This window comes from Heteronotia binoei, chromosome 8 (assembly GCF_032191835.1).
Source record: "Heteronotia binoei isolate CCM8104 ecotype False Entrance Well chromosome 8, APGP_CSIRO_Hbin_v1, whole genome shotgun sequence".
NCBI classification, from domain to species: domain Eukaryota; kingdom Metazoa; phylum Chordata; class Lepidosauria; order Squamata; family Gekkonidae; genus Heteronotia; species Heteronotia binoei.
The window spans coordinates 81199430-81220222 of NC_083230.1; the positions used below are offsets into that span (position 1 = coordinate 81199430).

Here is a 20793-nt window from a genome sequence, read left to right on the forward strand (position 1 = left end):
TTTTTTTAAACAGATAGGGACGAAATTATTAGAGAAAGAAATACAATACAGAAGGAGGAATACAATACCACAGGAACACGAAGAGATGAAGAGAAGTACGAGCTAAGGAGGGAACATAACGAGGTAGGTGTTGTCTGAGTGGTGGTAAGGAAGAAACTGAGTGGGAGGGATGCATTCTGCTCACTCCAGGCATGCGCAGTCGGTGCCTGCTCCCCAGGGCGAGCCAGAAAGTGTGCCAAAAATAACGCTCAAATGAGCTTTTGGAGTCTCCGAGGTTAGGATCCGTTGCTGAAGGCAAGACCCTTGTGTGGGACTGCACAGAAACCACAATGAAGATCATAACAGCTCCAGTACCTGTCCCCAGATGGAACCAAGCTGCTGGCGCTTAAAATCAAAAAGGTGGCAGAGTAGTTTTTAAACTAAATCTTGGGGGAAAGCCGACAGGAGATTAAATGTCTCTGGTTTGGGAGGACTCATCTCAAAGAGATGAAGGGTTAGCTGTTACTTTTTTACCGGGTAATGGATCAGAGTTGTCCACTGAGATGGTGACAAACAGTATGGGTTGCCTGCCAAAGTCTCGAGGCAGCAGGAGGAAGGTTGCGGGCCTAACTTGCATGGGAAATTATAGATGTTTGTATACAAATGCTAGAAGTGTTTGAAGTAAAATTGGTGAGTTGGAATGTTTAGTGTTGGGGGAAAACATAGACATTGTGGGAATTTCAGAAACTTGGTGGAATGAGGAGAATCAGTGGGACACGGTGATTCCTGGATATAAGTTATATCAAAAGGATAGGGAGGGAAGAGTTGGAGGTGGGGTGGCTCTGTATGTCAGAGAGGGTATACGGTCCAGTAAGACTGAGGTCAAAGAATTAGATTCCCTTCTAGAAATGCTTTGGGTCGAAATAGAGGACCCAAAAGGAAATTTAACTATGAGAGTTTGTTATCGCCCACCAAATCAAAAGATAGAGAACGATTATAATATGATGGAAGGATTAAAAATAGTGGTTAAACGTAAAAACTGTGTCGTAATAGGTGATTTTAACTACCCGCAGATTGACTGGGTCAATATGTGTTCAGGTCGAGAGAAAGAGACTGAGTTTCTAGATGCTCTCAATGACTGTGCTATGGAGCAGATGGTCACAGAACCTACCAGGGGTGGGGCGATCCTGGATTTGGTCCTGAGTAATACTCAAGACTTGGTGAGAGATGTAAAAGTGATCGCACCACTTGGTAGCAGTGACCATAACGTTATTGATTTCACCATTTGTATAAATAGGGAGTTGCCCCAAAAGACCAGCACAACCACGTTTAACTTTAAAAGGGGTAAATTCTCTGAGATGAGGAGGCATGTGAAGAGGAAACTGAAAGGAAAGGTAAATACAGTCAAAACCCTCGGGGAAGCTTGGAGGCTATTTAAAACTACAGTCCTAGAAGCTCAGATAAAATATATACCACAAGTTAGGAAAGCCACAAACAGGTATAAGAGAAGGCCTGCATGATTAATAAACAAAGTAATGGAAGTTGTAAAAAGTAAGGACTCCTTTAAGCGGTGGAAAACTAGTCCAAGTGAGATTAATAAAAGGGAACACAGATTGTGGTAAATCAAATGCAAGACTGTGATCAGGCAGGCAAAAACTGATTATGAAGAGTATATTGCAAAAAGCATAAAGACCAACAATAAAAATTTCTTCAAATATATTAGAAGAAGGAAACCAGCCAGGGAGGCAGTGGGGCCCTTGGATGACCAAGGGGTCAAAGGATTACTGAAGGAGGATAGGGAAATGACTGAGAACCTGAATGCATTTTTTGCCTCCGTCTTCACTGTGGAAGACGAGAAGTGTTTGCCCACTCCAGAACCACTAATTTTGGAAGGGGTGTTGAAAGACCTGAGCCAGACTGAGGTGACAAGAGAGGAGGTCCTACAACTGATTGACGAATTAAAAACTAATAAGTCACCAGGTCCGGATGGCATACATCCAAGAGTTCTGAAAGAACTCAAAGTTGAACTTGTGGATCTCCTGACAAAAATATGTAATCTTTTATTGAAATCTGCCTCCGTTCCTGAGGACTGGAAGGTAGCAAATGTCACCCCCATCTTTAAAAAGGGTTCCAGAGGAACCCTGTATAAATTGATGGTGTGGTCTCATTTGGAGTACTGTGTGCAATTCTGGTCACTACACCTCAAAAAGGATATTATAACATTGGAAAAAGTCTAGAAAAGGGCAACTAGAATGATTAAAGGTTTGGAACACTTTCCCTATGAAGAAAGGTTAAAACGCTTGGGGCTCTTTAGCTTGGAGAAACATCGACTGTGGGGTGACATGATAGAGGTTTACAAGATTATGCATGGGATGGAGAAAGTAGAGAAAGAAGTCCTTTTCTCCCTTTCTCACAATACAAGAACTCGTGGGCATTCAATGAAATTGCTGAGCAGTCAGGTTAGAATGGATAAAAGGAAGTACTTCTTCACCCAAAGAGTAATTAACTTGTGGAATTCACTGCCACAGGAGGTGGTGGCGGCTACAAACATAGCCAGCTTCAAGAGGGGATTGGATAAAAATATGGAGCAGAGGTCCATCAGTGGCTATTAGCCACTGTGTGTGTGTGTATACAGAGAGGATTGTATACACACACACACACACACACATATTTTGGTCACTGCGTGATACAGAGCGTTGGACTGGATGGGCCATTGGCCTGATCCAACATGGCTTCTCTTATGTTCTTATGAACATAGTCTCTGGAACAGGGTTTAAAACATGATCCAAGACTCAGTTCAGTTGCCAAGCACGTTAAATGAAATCACAGCCTGTTACCATATTGGCCAACAAATGACAGTATCTTTTCCCACAAAGAGTGTTTTTCAGAACACATATTAACACATGCTACTGCAATAATCTCAGATTGGTGACCCTGAAGCAGAGTTATATGGTTGAATGGAGGGAACATTCTCCCATCCAGAGTGCCAGTTTAGGACCTGAAGGACTATTTCCCCCTATGTGAAGCTGCCTGAATGTTGAGACCGGCATCAGATAACTTGTTGCCTGTGCCAACATTTTCTGAAGCAAGATAAATTATAAGTAGGATCAGGGCCTTATTTATGATGGCACCAAAGATGTAGAAATCTTTTCCTGCTGTTACTTGCATGTGTATTCTTATTTAAGCTTTAGATGCTGGGTAAAGATGTTCTGAGCAAGGCTGTCAATGATAGGTAATTTTGGAGGTCATTAATTCATAGGGTTGGTAGCAACTTGACAGCACTTGACACACTGACACAAAATGGTCTTATCCTCTCAGGCTACTGGCAATGAGTTGTTGTTTTTAAAATTGCCTTGGTGTATACTGTGTTTGAATTTATTTAAAATGCTATTTAAAATTTTTATTTTGCATTCCTTATTACTGCTGGGTGTTTTAGCTCAATATTTCTAATTGCTACTGTTCTATTGACTGCTTTGGTATATTTGTATGATTTTTTTTGTGAACTATCTCAAGAGCTTTTTTTGTGCTATGAGGTGGTATATAAATATATAAAAATAAAAATCCTGAGAAGACAAACACTAACAAAGAGCAAGAAAAATTTAGTTGCTGAATACATAATAGGCATTTGTTGGAGATACTAAGCCACCTAACAAAACTCTTAATGGAGTTCAAAATAGGGAAATTTATTTAGGTATTTTAGTGCTTTTTTCTCCTCCTACAGGACTCAAAGCAGCTTACAGAAACCCAGAAATATCTAAATTTAAACAAGCAAAGAATGTATGCAGCACTGAGGTCTGCAGTTAGACTATTACAGCTACAAGCCAGGCTTGCATGTGACTTGAGACTGGAGATTTTGATTTGCAAAATTTCCCATTGAATTTACTGTCAGTTTATGTCCATCTATAATTCAGTAAACTGGGGATATTTGTGTCCTAGACAAAATAAGTTAAACAGTGAGAAAAGCAAAAATTTGCAAGCAATCCACATGAGAAAATTAGCCTTAGCTTGATCGTATCTACAGAAGCAGTGAGCATGGAGCAACCTTTACACTTTTCAGCTGTGCTTTTTAATATAAAGCTTGAAGGAAGGCCTACCTTATGTACAGATGCCCCTAGGCTAGCCAGAACAGATAGGACTTCAATGTCCACTTTGCGACTGTACGTCTGCCCTGTGACAATATAAGCTCTGGAACAAAACACATATAAAAGCATCATGAACTTCAACAAGACTGTGAGAATTTAAGCAGGGCTTTTTTTGTACCAGGAACTCCTTTGCGTATTAGGCCATACCTTCCTAATGTAGCCAATCCTCCGAAGAGTTTACAGGGCTCTCAGTACAGGGCCTACTGAAAGCTTCAGGAGGACTGGCTACATCAGAGGGTGTGGGCTAATATGCAAAGGAGTTCCTGCCACAAAAAAAGCCCTGAACTTAAGTATTGCATAAATATCATACAGCATCTACTGGCTCCTTAACTCGATGCCTTGAAAACTTCTAGAGAAATTATATGTATGGGAATGCAGTTTGGGTTAGCATGCAGTAGAGGTAGTAGAGAAATGGAAGCTAGAGGAGGCTGAGAAGCAGTACCAGGACCACAATGGAAGGAATTCCTGCAAAGCCAACCACAAAGCACCACTCTCTCCTAATAGATCCTAACAGTTAGCTCAAGCAGCACAAACATTAATTGCAGAGTAGAATTCCAATTTATACACAATGTCATAGAGCAGCTCATTTCCCAAGTGCCCCCCCTTTAGCACACTCAGTGCTTGGGCAAATAAGTATTGCTTGTTTTGGGGGTTTTTACATACCGCTTAAATCCTGCCATTGTAGTCACCAGCCTGTCTAGCTCCTCCACCTCGAAGTAAAAACAGACAAGAACCTCAGAAAGCAGCAACTTAAATGTGAATAAAGACTGCACCCCCAAACAAATTTCTGGTCCTTTCAGCACCGTGAACCTAGCCAGCATCCTGCTGATCTAAGCACCATTTTGTCCTATAACTCCCTTTTGATCTACTCTCTCTCAGATATCAGAATTTTCAAAAGGGAATCCCATGCAAATTTCATTTAATCACAAACCGTGACCATGACTCCCAAACTAACTGCAGTTCAAACTGGGCTTCTCTGTTGGAAATTACTTACTTTGTCATGATCTCCTTCAAAGAGCTGCAAAAAGCTGGCCTGCGTGCCAGTGGTGCCCTTCACACCCCGAAACCTCAACTCTTCTCGTGCCCGCTCTAAATTGTGCAGGTCCATGCACAAATCCTGGATCCACAGGGCACAACGTTTACCCACAGTGGTTAACTGTGCAGGCCTGAAAGCACCAGACAAAATGCAACTCAAGAACAAGTCCTCATACATGTTACCACAAAATGATTTCCCCTGTTGCTATGAATGCATCAGAATTTCTGCACAAAAAGTGATTGGCAGTACAAACTTTTTAGTTTAGAAAAAGGAAGGCTAAAGGGGAAAATTTAAGAGGTTTATAAAATTATGCCTATGCCAGAGAAAGTAGATAGAGCTTTTTCTCCTGCTTCCATAATACTAGAACTTGTGGACACTCAATGAAGGTGATGGGCAATTTTTACAAGACACATAAAAGGAAATAAATCTTCACCCAACAAGTAATTACAGTGTGGAATTCACTGCCTGTGAAGTCACTTATAGCCAAGAATATAGATGGTTTTAAAAGGCAGTTAGACAGATTCACAGAGGAAAAGTCCATCAATAGCTACCAGCCACAGTGAGTAAAGGGAACTGCCATATTCAGAGGCAGTAAATCTCTGAAATGTAGTGCTATGAGGCAACATCAGGAGAAGGCCCTGGCCTTTGTGCCCTGTTTATTGACCCTCCAGGGCAACTGGTTGGCTGCTGCATTAGACAGATTGTTGGTTTAATCCAGCATTACTCAGTCTAAACCCAGATTTAAATGGGTTTAAACCGATGTAACTCTGCATAAATGCAGACTGCAGTGTAAATCTACCAGCTCACTAATAAACAATGCTGTACAGACATACAAATTTGTCTCATATAATGCAACTGTAAGAGTTTCATTTATCAAGTAATTTTTTGTTATAAGCATCCATCCATCCATCTATCCATCTATCTATCTATCTAGTTTGAGAGAGGTTCTGCTAATGGAATGGAGAAAAAGGTACACTATGATCCACTAGTGGACCACTGTACAATTTCTGGTACAGTAAAATTACCAGTTGCAGAGAATCCTGACCTAGGCAAAACTTTAGGCTGATACAAGGCAGTCAATACCATGCAGTGCTGATCTGTTAGGCCCAAACTGTTAAGAGATCTCAACTCCAAGTTCTTGCTTTGCCAATGTAAAGAACTGGTAGATCACAGGGAATTTTTGTTTACAAACATGAAAAGGAAGGAGGAAAATTAATTAGGCTATGCAAGACTGAAGTCAGCCTATCCCTATAGTAAGAAACAAAAGATCACACAAGTTAAGGGTTGAAAAATGTACTCTCAGCGGTAAATCAGCCTGGCAGTGCAATCCTACATGGAGTTATCTTAGCTCACTGATTTCAGTAGTCTTAGACTGGCATCACTCTGCATAGATATGGCTTCTGCCCCCTTCCCAAGCTGTCTGTAGCTTCCTCCACTCAGCATCTATCCCAGCTCTCCTGGTCTCTCTGGTTCCATGCTGTATTCTTGCCTCTTTTCTTCACTACTTCAAGTGGGCTTCTTCCTGTTTCTTACCCTTTGCTCTGGCCATCTTTGCCTTTTTTTACTGCCCCCTCTCCCACTGTTATCTCCCACCTGGCATTTATAGCCAAGAATCAGGATTCTGAGATGCAAAACAACATGTCAGTTGTTAATGTCAACTGATCTTTCCCTTGGTTTCAGTAATTTGTTTCAAAGCCACCCATACAGTGGATAGGCATCTATGGAAGATGTTCTATGCTCTTTCTAGAAAAGCATACGACCCTCTTGGTTTTAAGGGTGCACCTTTTAGGGTGCTGAAACAAAGTTTTGTACAAATTAGTTAAAAACTGGTGATGGGAAGACGGAAAATTTGTCACATTTGCTTTGTTGTCAGCAGCACAATTTGAAGACAGTTTTCTCTCCTGGCTTTTGAATTGATGGAGATTTTCCTAACTACAGTTTATTTGCTAGCAGATATTCCTAGGACAGTCATCTTTTCACTGTGATAGCTGCTGCAATCAGAGCTCAATGCGTTAAGTGATTAATGTTTGCAAACCTGAAAAGAGGTGGGGGAGGAGAAAGGGTTTGAATATTTGCTGATTAAGAAACAGCAAACTGATGGCTCAATTTGTGTGTTTTGCGTAGATCTGCAATAGTGTTCTGATGGCCACTGCCCTTAGCTTTCGTAAATGTTACCTTATTGGGAAATAGAATTTTTCAAGTTGAGACCATACAGCTCAGTTCACCATCAGAATCAAGACAGAATTAGGCATTGGCAACTGTGGTCTGTATAGTTAAGAAATAGTCACCTATTCCCATGTTACTCCAACTCAACTAATCAGTCTAGTCATGCACAGAACATGTTGATAAGAGGCTGGGAGGAAAAAGAAAACATGTAGAAATGGCATGTATATCAACACTATATTAATACATCTATGAATTACTTACTGATAGTGAGTGAAGCCTAAGGTTGGCAACTTGGCATGTTTCTCAGCAAAGTCTGCCAGACGGCTGATCACTCTAGCAAGCTACAAGAAAGTAAAGAGATCTGGGAAAACAACAAAAAGCATGGAAAGCCACAAAATGGAGAAAAGTGGCTAGTTTTGAATTGTTCTATATAGTTCAACTGGAAAATATTCAAGCATGAATGGAAGAGGCAGAGGAAACCATCCCATGCATGGAACACAGAGTTTCCCCACATTTCCCCCCATGGTTCCAAAGGTTGTAGGACTTACTCAGAAGCACAGGTTGGTGAGGCTGGAGTAAGGAAGGACAAGGAAGTGAAATTGTTCCTACTTCTACTGCAAGTACAGCTCCACTACAGCTCCTTGTCTTTTCTTACTTAAGCCCACAGACCACAGTGCAAATCCCACAATCCTAGGAATGAGCTTTCTATAGATGAGAAGAGGCTGCAAGAAAAGAGAGGAACACAGGAAAATGTCCAAACACGAATATTTGGATAACATACTCATGGTATTTTAACATGTGTCATGTCTAAAACCAGTAGAAATACTTTATCTCTCTGGGTGTTTTCGCACTCACGTTTTACTGGCGCCACGACCCTCCTGACGCCGGCGAATCTGCATGGATTTCGCACCAGAAGCGCCGGCGCACCCAGAAGCGCCGGCTACTTCCGTCGCTAAGCCAGCGCAAACGTTTTCCTGCATCTTTGCGATTTGCGTTTGCGCTGGCTTAGCGACGGAAGTAGCCGGCGCTTCTGGGTGCGCCGGCGCTTCTGGTGTGAAATCCATGCAGATTCGCCGGCGTCAGGAGGGTCGTGGCGCCAGTAAAACGTGAGTGTGAAAACGGCCTCTCTCAAAAAATATGAGTTTTGTAGCAAACAAAATAAACTATTATTTGAACAGAGTATCTCTCACATCGTTATAATATGCGTGTAATATTACCACACATATTATAGGTTTTTAAATTTTGGACAAAACTAGTCATATTCTCCAGAAACAACATACTTGACCTCAGTCAAACTGTATGTCTCACCTTGGGAAGTAGCAAATCCAATCCATCACGAAGAACAATCAGGTCCTAAATAAAAAGAGACACAAAACATTCAAGTGCAACTTTATTCAGCAGCCATAGTTTTATTCACAGGTTCAGCGCAAATTGCAACTTCTATCAAATACTCAAATATAGCTAAAATTCTTTCTTGTGCTAAAGGTGGGTTTAGAATTGTAGCTGGAGTTCATCGTGTACTGCCCAACCAAAAAATCATATCAAAACCTCCAGAACAAAGAACAAGATACCAGACTCCCTAGAGACCTGTAGTAATAGAGTCTGTCAAAACAAGATGAGAATCCAGAATCCAAGTACAGTAGAACAGGAGGGCCATTCTTCTCAATTACTCAACTAGCTTCATAACTTTAAATATGTCAAGTGTTGATTGCAGAGAAACAGCTATGTGCCTTCTGTCAAATATAAAGGCATAGATTGTAACAATAGGGGTTAGTTTGTTGTTGTTCAGCCGCACAGTCGAGTCCAACCCTTTGCAACCCCATGGACAAAGTCATGCCATGCCCTCCTGTCTTCCACCATCCTCCGAAGTCTGCTCAAATTCGTGTTAGTTACATCAGTAACTCTGTCCAGCCATCTCATATTTTGCCATCCCTTTCTTCTTTTGCCTTCTGTCTTTCCCAGCATCAGGATCTTCTCCAGTGAGTGCTCCCTTCTCATTTGGTGGCCAAAGTATTTGAGCTTCAGCATCTAACCTTCCAGGGAATAGTCTGGGTTAATTTCTCTTAGGACTGACTGATTTGATCTTCTTGCAGTCCAAGGGACTCTTAAGATTCTTCTCCAGCACCACAGCCCAAAAGCATCTATTTTTCTGCGCTTGGCCTTATTGTTCAACTCTCACAGCCATACATTACTACTGGGAATACCATCGCTTTGACTATACGGACTTTTGTTGGCAGGGTGATACCTCTACTTTTTATTATACTGCCCAGGTTCACCATAGCTGTCCTCCCAAGGAGCAAACGTCTTTTAATTTCATGGCTACAGTCACCATCTGCAGTGATCTTGGATCCCAGAAATGTGAAGTCTGTCACTACTTCCATGTCTTCCCCTTCTATTTGCCAAGATGTGATGGGGCCAGATGCTACGATCTTAGTTTTTTTGATGTTGAGTTTCAAGCCTACTTTTGTGCTCTCCTTTTTCACCCTCAACAAGAGGTTCTTTAGGTCCTCCTCACTTTCTGCCATTAGAGTGGTATCATCTGTATATCTGAAATTGTTGATGTTTTTCCCGGCAATCTTAATTCCAGTTTGTGCTTCATCTAGGCTGGCATTCCGCATGATGTACTCTGTATATAATAAGCAGGGTGACAATATACATCCTTGTTGAACTCCTTTTCCTATTCTAAACCAATCAGTTGTTCCATATCCCATTCTGACAGTTGCTTGGAGGCCTCTAAATTCAACTCAGAGCTCCAAGAGATGCTCCAGTTGTGTGGAGGAAGTGGCAACAAGAGACAGTTTGTAGACAGGGAATTTGGGGAACTATGCCTCACTCACTGCTTGAAATGGCCTTCCAAGGAAACTAGATGCTAAGCAGGTCTCTAAATAGTTAACTTTTTTGTTTAAAGCATACTGGACTACAGAGAAGTGGCATATTCGACCTTTTAGATTCTGGAGCAAACACAAAAGAATCTTATCTTTGTCACATCCTCACCCCATGCTGACTGCTAAAGGGTTTTTAACCTTATGAACATGGTCAGATATTCCATGCAACTGGAACTGCATGTTCTGTACATGTAAAAAGTGCTCTCTTCAACTGACATAGCCAACATGTTATGCAGTTCTCTTTCTTCATCTAGCTCCTATTACCATAACTAACTTCTGGCAAGTCAGATAATACACACAGGACTTAAGTGTAATTGTTTGAGTATGGAATAAATACAAGTTTGCATTTTTAATCTATCACAAGACAACTGCACCTGCAACCATGAGATTTTATAGAATGCTTCTTGGTAAATGGACATATAATGAGAGATTCCTTCCCACATCCAATTATAGACCCTGAATTAAACACCTTCCAAAGGCTTTGCCTCTGTAAATTGTTTAGAAGCAGTTCTCTAGGATTTATCTATTAAAGGATGATTCTTTGAACTGTTAACCAGCAAACCAGACAGAAAACCTGTACAAACTTACATCTTTTATTGAGATAAGATTTTTTCTTTTTATTATACAATACAGAAAATAATACAAGAAAGTAATAATTAACCCTACAAATACTGTCCAGATGAATGCTAAAATAATCAAAGTCCTTAGCATTGGTTAATCATTTTATAGCAAGTAATAGCTTAAAAAGCAAATCAGGTCTTAATTTTTGTCAGCCTGCTTTTAGGGATTATCAAAAAATCAAAATTACACAACTGGAGAGCTCATCTGGTCTTCTTCTGCAACTTCCATCCAGAGAATCTGATTTGCTTGTCACAGTAGTACATATTTATAGAAAAATATCAAACTTATTTTTCTCTGAATCTGTTCTATCATAATCATGTGATTATTACCTAGATAAGTGATGGGTGCATAACTAAATATCAAATAATCAACAAAATGCAAATCAGCCAATCAGCATGTGCTAGAGTTGCCAATCCCCAGGTGGGGGATCCCCCGGTTTGGAGACCCTCCCCCCGCTTCAGGGTCATCAGAAAGCAGGGAGTGGGGTGGAATGTCTGCTGGTCACTCTGTTATTTCTCATGGAGATCAATTCCCATAGGGTATATTGGAGAATTGATCTGTGGGTGTCTGGGGCTTTGGGGGGGCTGTTTTTTGAGGTAAAGGCACCAAATGTTCACCATAGCATCCAATGCTTCTCCTCAAAACACCCTCCCAGTTTAAAAAAGATTGGACAAGGGGATCCAATTATATGAGCCCCAAAAGAAGGTGTCCCTAATAGAGAGAAGGTATTTCAAAGGTGTGTGGTCCTTTTAATACTGATGGCCAGAACTCCCTGCTACTGTCTCAGGCCCCAATGTGTCCTGGCTCCACCCCCAAAGTCTCCTGGCTCTGCCCCCTAACTCCCCAGATATTTCTTGAATTGGACTTGGCAATGCTAGCATGTGCACATGAGTTACATCTGACACAGCAAGATCAGGCTGATCTCATCTTTTAACTGCTATTAAAAAGGTATTGATCTGTCTTTTCTGTAACGTCTGCAATCAACTGTCCAAAAAGATAGTAGCTAAGCTGAGTTCATCGAAAAGCGCTTGAACTCTCGGTTACCTTGCAAACTCAGCATTAAAAGGTTAGTGATATTATAGTCACTGCTACGGATATCTTGATAACTTGTAATACATTTGAGAGGTTTCCCCCCAAATTATTGGGATAGAATATTAAATACTGTTTGAAAATGCTGAAGACTAAATCTAAGTTGGAAATTTTCAAATAATGTGTGCATCATGTATACGATCCAATTTCTTGAGTAATCTTTCAAAGTCTGAAGGCTTAAAACCAGCTGCATGAAGAGTAATTTCAGAACACTGCCTTACCGTATTATCTCCCACATAGCAGGAAGTTGCTCCAAGATGGATTATGCCCGCAGCCTTTGGACAACAGTGGGCAAATGTGTGTACATGGGCCATTACATCGTGGCGCAGTCGCTTCTCCTCCTCTGCAGCCATCTTGAAGTCTATGTTATCCAGATTTGCTCCCATTTCCTGTATTTGCTCATCTGTGATAGGTAGGCCCAGTGACTATAAGAAAGAACAATTTCTAAAGTTACCTAATACACAATCTCAGTTCCCAGAAGCCAACAGCAACAAAATCACAAGCGCCATACTGTTTACAAAAATATAAATCATCCAGGATCCTCTTTCGTGCTTCGTGAAACTTTCAAAGTATCTATTTTTCAGATTGATTTCCAATATATGCTTTTGATGAAAGTCAATCTCTGAAGGCATAAGTGCAGAGATAGCTGACACAGACCTTCTCTGGATCCAATCCAGTATTTCTCTTCTAGTACAGTCATGCTTTAGTTACTTCTCTGTCTCCCTCAAACAGCACTGAAAAGGGAAATAAGAGAAGAGGAGAGAGGAAGAAGAAAGCTGGAGTTCTCAGACACAAACCATCACTGAGCTGTGGAATGTGTTCTGTGAAGCCCTAACCTGAAGGGAACAATTCCTCCATGATCTTTGAAATACACTGTAGTTAATCAAATTACTGTAGTTAATCAAATCCTACATAGCCATTCCTTCACTTGTTGAGGTTCCTCGAAGATTCATAAAATGTCCCTTATATTATGTTCATATTATATACTACCCTACACCAGTGTTCCCTCTAAGCTGAGTTAGCATAAGCTAGCTCACAGATTTTAGCCTCCAGCTCACACATTTTTGTCTTAGCTCAGGGAGGATGACCACAGAGCACAATAATTTATGCAGTAGCTCACAACTTTAATGCCAGTAACTCACAAAGTAGGATTTTTTTCTCACAAGACTCTGCAGCTTAGTGGGAACATTGTCCTACACTACCCTACAGAATCTGTGAGTTGGGCTTGGCTAGGCTACTTTTTTAACACATAAAAGTGCCTTATACAAAATCAGACCTTCAGGTCTATCATGCTCAGTATTTTCTATTCTGATTTGCAGCAGCTCTCTAGGGGCGCATCACATCACTTACTGCTTTAAAAAATCCCTGAAAATGACAGTTTGAATCAGGGAACTTCTGCATGCAAAGCAGATGCTCTATTGCTCAGCCAAAGCCCATGGGAATATCCCAGCTGTATGCAACCAAATATGGTTGAAATAAAAAAGTGTGAATGTGGCTAATATAAAAACAAAGATACACTACACAGAGATGTTCTTTACTTTTCTCTGTATTCTATCCCAACCCTACCCGGAAATATCATCTCCTGTGACAGACTGAAGAGGGAAAAATATTGGTGATAACAACAAACGCTCTGACAGTGTCCTGATGAAGCAAACAGGTGTACAGTGTGACTGTCTCTCCAATGCCAGCTGGAGATCAAGATCACGGAGTTGTAACTCTTGAGGAACGTGAACATTCAGATAAAAATAACAGACTCCTGTCTCGCACTAGAGCACTCAAGATATATTACAACTGCTTGTGCAGTGCTTTCTGGAAACAGTTCTTACAGATAGGGCAGATAGCTGACACCATCTTCTGTGACTTTCTCTCTGTATAGGCTTGTTTACTAAGTTTACTCCAGCAAACTAAATGAAGTAATTCAGTTAAGGACTGTAATGTTGGTAATATCATAGGCAAAGTGATATGGTTATCATCACCAGGAGACAGAAAATACAATTTCAAATGTGACCTGACATTTGGTCTCTCCATTTCAAATGTTTCCTGTTCTCTTTTTTAAATTTTACTTATTTTTTTTTTTATTGAATTTAATAAACATACAAATAAAGTAATCAATGACTGTATCTGCAATCATTCTTTGTGTATAAGCATAGCATACCAGCAGAAAACAAAATATATATATATATACAAAATACAAACAAAACAACACATACATACATTCACACACACATACAAAATTGGCAGCTGAATTAAAAAATAAATACTCTGTCCATATATTAATTACATCAAATTAATAATGTCATAATATCTACCAGGTATACATGTACGCATCTGATCTACAGGACCAAAAGAAAATTTAAGAAATGGAAGCCACTTGTACATCAGAGATTCGTTACTTTCTGAATTGTTTATATTGCATAAACTATCTGCTATCTTGTCCATCGCATAGACCTCCCAGATTTTAGCATACCAGGCTTTAACTGGAGGAATATTGGGAGATTTCCAAAATTGGGCTAACACCATTTTAGCAGCAGCTAGTAAAAGGGATATCAGGGATTTATTGAGAGAAGTAATAGAAATATCTTTCCAACAGTCAAGCAAAATGAGTTCCAATCTTAAGGGTAAAAAATTTTACTTATTAAACTGTTTATATCCAGCCTTTTCTTGTGGCTCAAGGTGTCCTAAAAGTCATGGTTAAACATTACATTTTAAAAACAATAGAAAAAAACTCCAAATACCCCTTTCCATCAGAGGAATAAACAAAGAGACAGCTTCCTGCTGCAGTTTCCAGTCTACAAACCCAACAGCTTTATGTCATTTTCCTTTGGCCCTTTTAGAGTCAGCATAGTACTGCACAGAAATTCAAGCTCTAGGACATCTGCCTGGCCTATCTCCCTCTCTGTCTTGAAATCAGAAGGAAAAAATTAACAACTACATTAGAACTGCACTTCTCTGAAACACTGCTAGAGACAGGGAAAGAGCCAGGACCAGCTAGTCTGTATCAGTCAGAAAGTGTGTGTTCTTTCTCTATAGAACATACTACAGAGCAGGGGTGGCAAAACTTGCTTAAAGTAAGAGCCACATAGAATAAACAACAGATGTTTGAGAGCTGCAAGACATGAATGTCAGATGTTGGAAGGAAAGCAGGCAGGCAGGAAGATGGGGAGGAAGTGGAAAGAAAGCAACTTTAAATGCATACCCCAAGCCACCAGTTTGAAAGTCAGTTTAGTGTAGTGGTTAAGTATACAGACTCTTATATGGGAGAACCAGGTTTGATTCCCCACTCCTCCACATACACCTGCTGATGTGACCTTGGGTCAGCCACAAGTTCTCTCAGAGCTGTTCTGCTCAAGAGCAGTTCTGGGAGAACTCTCTCAGCCCCACCTACCTCACAGGATGTCTGTTGTGGCGAGGGGAGGGGAAAGGAGATTGTAAACCACTCTGATACTCCTTTGGCTAGTGAAGGGTGGGGTTTAAATCCAATCTCTTTTTCTCTTCAGCTGGCTGGGCTTCGAGAAGTTATTTAAAGAGACAAATGCCTTCTCCAAGCCAGCCAACAGGGTGGTAGGGGCTTTGAGAGCCACACAATATGTGTGAAAGAGCCACATGTGGCTCCCGAGCTGCAGTTTGGTCACCCCTGCTTTAGAGGCACACTTGGGAATTTTCAAACTTAAACTGTATGTGGCAAAATATTTTATCTCTTAGGTATCTCAGATTTCCACCATTTCATTCTGACTGATCCTGAGATGTAAAATAGATACTCAGGTCATCACTTAGTGGTTAAGAGTGATGGACTCCAATATGGGAAACCTGGTTTGATTCTGCACTCCTCCACATGAAGGCAGCTGGGTGACCTTATGATAGTCTCAGCCCTCCAAAAATAAGTCTAGCTTGCCACAAAAGAGACAATCTTTAGATCTCCTGGCTATATGACACACAATAATTATAATTAATTAGCAGCATACAACAACATTGCTTACAGTCACTAAAACATTGCGTACAGGGTTGCTGTCATTACATTAATATTAAAGTCAGAATATATGGCACAGCATTTTAGACACTGAATTTGGAGTCTTGACAAATTCTAGAAATTAGACTAAATAGCCAGACAATCTGCAGGGCGATTTTGGTAATGGGCCATCTTTAAATTGGTAGGTCTAGATCACAGGGGTATCCCAACTCTTTCCTATTCACTGAGATACCTCCGGCCTTGACTAGGCCACATAGGATAACTTTAGAGACAAGAGAAATATTTAAATTCCATAAAGATTTCTGGGAAAGTGGCTGATCCCACTATGGGTTGAAAAGGGTTTAAACATTTGGTCAGAAGATTTTAAAAATATGTTTGCTTTGAGTTTATGAAATCCTTTTGTGAGGTTAAAAACACACACTGCGGGGTGGGGTGGGGAGAAATGCTGTACTAGATAACAAAGGTCAGCTTTCTCTGAGCCGATGAAGCAATGGGGCATGCAAAACAAAGTACAACCAAAAAACCCACGACCAAACGTCTTCTTGTGTGGTTGAAGATACAATCCTGAACATACTTCCTAAAGAGTAAGAGCCATTGAACAAACTGAAACTTATATCCAAATAAACTTTAGACATGCTGGAGTACAAAAAAGTTTCACAACTTACACATTCAGAGCTTTGAGATTCCCTTGATGACAGATACTGCAAAGTGTGAAAATAACAAATTCCTACAGACCAGCCTTTTTGGTGACCTGATAATAGTTCTGTCAGAAAACAGGCAGGGAAATGAACTGCTGGAAGTATGTGACACTTGACTCACAAATTACAGACGTTAGTAGTAATGCATCCATATCAAAATACCCAAAGCTTTGTGCTGTAAAATATATTTTCTTATATCTTTTTATGCTTTAAATGCACTAGTTATGTAATATCTGCTCTCTCCAGTTACATGGGAGGACATCTGAAAACATCTTTAAAATGATCATCAGCCTCTCCTGCTGAGACTCAAAGTGAATTACAGAATTATAGAACAATGTGATAATGCATATTATAAAGATTTGAGTCCATAGCACCTTAGAGACCCATAAAAAATTTTTGGTATAAGCTTTTACAAGTCAAAGGGAGCTTTGACTCTTGAAAGCTTATATCACAAAAATCTTGTGAGTCTCTAATATTGTGGACTCAAACCTAGCTGTTCTGCTGCAGACCAAAACAGCTATCTCTGAAATGGCATACAATAAAGAATTCAATAAATCTGGATTACACAATTAGAGAATAATGAAATTGTAGGAACATGAGCATAATTTTAAACCACTAAGAAGACCAATGGACTGTTGTTTCTGAATCCAGAACCTAGCTTTGCTTCTTTGCTTGAATAGTTTTGGTTATTTGCTCGGGGAAAAGGATGAAACTTGTCCAAAACCTAGTCCAAAAATAAAAGATGATCCCTCTTTTCCACACCACATTCCAAATTAAATTTGCAGATAGGAAAACTTCAGTTACAATGCCATCTTAAGCAGATACATCCTTCTGATTGTTACACTTGTTTGTCAGAATGCTGTGACTGGTATCAGCTCTTGATAAAGCAGAGAATGTGTGGCTTGAATTTAGCTAGCAAACGTGTTGATAAATTAATCACACTTATTGGACTGATTGGAGTTGGAGGAGAACTCGATATTGTGGGATTGTGTTAAAAACTGATTGTGTTACTCTGTAAGTATTCAAAGCCCAACCTCTGAGTTTCATTAAGAAGCTTTTGACTATTTCTATTCAGCACGGTGGTATGATATTGTGTATACTGACATACAATTCGACTTTTGTATATGTGCTGATATATGTGATCTTATGAGATATCTTGATACATATAATAAACTAAGAAAATATGAAGATTTCATTTCTATTTATTTTTATTGTATACAATTGTCTTGTATATTTTCAGTTCTTATACTGTGTGTTCACTTTTGTGCTATAGGAACTTTTCAGAAGCATCAGTTTGCCACTGCAGAAACAGATTAGGGCAGATGATTTAATATTCTTGTTGATAAAATGTAGTTTGGATCCTATTACTGTGAGGTGGATCTATAATTGGTTGACAGATCACACCCAAAGAGTTCTTGTTAATGGTTTTTCATCCTCTTGGAGAGGAGTGACAAGTGGAGTGCCTCAAGGATCTGTCCTGGGACCTGTTTTGTTCAACATATTTATAAATGATTTGCATGAAGGAATAGAGGGAATGCTTATGAAATTTGCAGACGATACTAAGTTGGGAGGGGTTGCAAATACAGTAGAAGACAGAAAAAGGATACAGGATGACCCTGACAGGCTGGAAAAATGGGCTAAAACAAATAAAATTAATTTTAACAAGGATAAATGTAAAGTTCTGCATTTAGGTAGGAAAAATTAAATGCATAATTATGGGATGGGGGGGGGGACTTGTCTTGGCAGCAGTATGTGTGAAAAGGATCTGGGAGTCTTAGTAGACTATACACCAAACATGAGTCAGCAATGTGATGCAGTAGCTAAAAAGACAAATGAATTTTTGGGCTGTATCAACAAAAGTATAGTGTCCAGGTCACACAAAATGATGGTATCACTTTGCTCTGCTCTGGTTAGACCTCGACTAGAGTATTGTAACAGACAACCTGGAACGCATCCAGAGGAGGGCAATGAAGATGGTGAGGGGTCTAGAGACCAAATCCTATGTGGAAAGGCTGAAGGAGCTGGGTACATTTAGCCTGGAGAGGAGACAACTGAGATGTGATATGATAAACATCTTCAAGCCCCAGAAGGTTGAACCAGAACCAACAGGTTGAAATGAAATCAAAAGAGTTTTCAGCTAAACCTCAGGAAGAACTTCCTGACAGAGCAGTTCCTCAGTGGAACAGGTTTCCTTGGAAGGTGGTGGGTTCTCCTTCTTTGGAGATTCTTAAATATGGGGAGGTATTTGTGGATTTCCTGCATTATTAAGGGAGCTGGACTAAATGACCCTGGAGATCTCATCCAACTCTATCGTTCTATGATTCTACCATGGTTTTTCTTATGTCCATAATGTCACACTAGGGTGACCAGAGGATAAGTTTCCTTTCATTGTATGAGTTACTTAGAAGAGTTTGCTACCAACATGCCCTCTTCTGCCTAACTAGTATACTTACATCTATCTATGCAGAAGTAAATCCCCCTGATATCAGCATGATACAATTCCAGGTAAGACAGTGCAGGGCTGCAACACCAGAGAGCCCTACTGGTTAATGTTTCCTAGGATGGTGAAACATGCAGCCTCTTTCTTGGTGATTAGAAGCTGGCTTAGGATGGCCAATAACAGCCTGCAGAGAGCAATTAGCCATTTACGTTACTGAATTAAATCCCAGACAGTTGCTACCCCACAGGAGGGCACATGGAGAAGCACTGGCAAAGCACTGTCCTGTGCCTGGGTCAGTGAAGAGGAGAGTGATACCTGACTGGGAAGGCCCACCGGCATCGGAGCCCCTGGCTTCACCCTGTGCTGATTGAGCATGGGAATGTGGCCACTGACAGTGCTCTTCTTTGTCGGCCACACTACACCAGGCCAGCACGGAGGTGCATAGGTACACAAGGTTCCTGTGCCACTGCCCACCCGGGCACGATCAACTAGTGGGAAGCAGCAGAGTGACTCTTCCTCTCCCTCAGCTTCGCTCTTCAGGCCTCCAACAGCTCCGCCTCGCCAATCCGTGCCACCGGCTGAGGGGTACGATCCGAGACTGATGGCTCTGCAGGGAGGGCAGCAGCAGACTAGGATTTCACCCTGCACAGTATAATAGCCAGTCCTTCCCTGTACCCATGGCCTGTTTGGCCCCTCCAGTCCGCCCTGACAGCCTTCTGTCTCACACACGCACCTTTTCTGCCTGAGCCAGGTAAAGCCAGAGCCGCCGCCAGGTACCGAACTTCTTCCTCTCGCTGAAATTAAAAGCCATGTCGGGGCTGGCGTAGCGCGAGACGAGGGGGGAGCGGTAGCGGCTGAAAGCATCTTCTTCGCCAGCGGGGGCCTGAGTCGCCATAGCAATGAAGGTGCACAAGAAAAGCTTCTTCTCACAAACAGCAGCCGACTCGAGTGCCTGCGCCAATATGTCAGACAGGACTTTTAAAAGGGAGTGGAAGAGTCTCGCTTAGGCTCGTCCCAGCCTCTTCAGACTCAGCCCCTTCCCGTTCCTGTCAGCCATTCGTGTTAGGCGGGCCAAGGTCGATTTACAGCGCCGTCCGCTGCCTCGGAGGTTCTTCGCAGCCGCTGCTAGTGCTTGGGAAGAGGCGGAACAGAGAATAGTATGGTGTAATCCCCGGAGCTCTGGCCTACCCTCTCATTTCCCGCTGACTTTGTCAACTCAAGACGCGACAGTAAAGGGAGCTAAATAAAGAGTCTGCTTTTCGTTTCAAAATAGATAATCATATCAAGACCTGGTGTTGGGGGCTTTTGGACATTTGAAATTTCAGTTTCAAACCCCTCCTTGGTTTATGAAACAGAGTGGATGAACAATCCCTATAAATCCCCCATATCTGACTTCCCTGTAAATAAAAAAATAGATTCAGGGAGAAATGTTCTAACCTACCCTATGAAATACTTGGCTGCTTTGAGGTCGTGCCTGTAGACAAGGGGACGAGGAAGAGAAGGAATTCCACCTAGAATCTGTCATATACAACAGAGTCTGCCCTCTGAAGTTGCTGGGGGTTTTTTCTCTCCAGAGGAAGTGGTTTTAATAGTCTGGAGATCAGATGTAATTTCCAAAACACCAAAAGCCTCCTGGAGTGTTGACAACACACACTAGTTTTCTACTTACAGGAAATTACAGCTGCCAAGAAATGAAGGTGCAGAAGATAAAGTGTCTGCAGCAGACAAGATGAGCACATGCTAAGGTAATGAGAATTAGGCCTTCAATGG

The 20793-nt window shown here is 41.1% G+C and overlaps 1 protein-coding gene across 1 annotated transcript in view; it reads right to left on the bottom strand.

Annotated features, from left to right (window-relative positions):
- ADSL (adenylosuccinate lyase) overlaps window positions 1–20080 on the bottom strand; it is a 36541-nt gene extending 16461 nt beyond the window's left edge. Inside the window, exons 1-7 of the mRNA XM_060245416.1 lie at window positions 19757–20080; window positions 12140–12343; window positions 8632–8676; window positions 7585–7664; window positions 5116–5287; window positions 4785–4831; window positions 4074–4164 (exon numbers count right to left, since the gene is read on the bottom strand). Of these exons, the coding sequence (XP_060101399.1) occupies window positions 4074–4164; window positions 4785–4831; window positions 5116–5287; window positions 7585–7664; window positions 8632–8676; window positions 12140–12343; window positions 19757–19918 (801 nt within the window). The 5' untranslated portion in view covers window positions 19919–20080. The remainder of the gene's footprint in view (window positions 1–4073; window positions 4165–4784; window positions 4832–5115; window positions 5288–7584; window positions 7665–8631; window positions 8677–12139; window positions 12344–19756) is intronic.
- Between the last annotated feature and the right edge of the window lie 713 nt (window positions 20081–20793).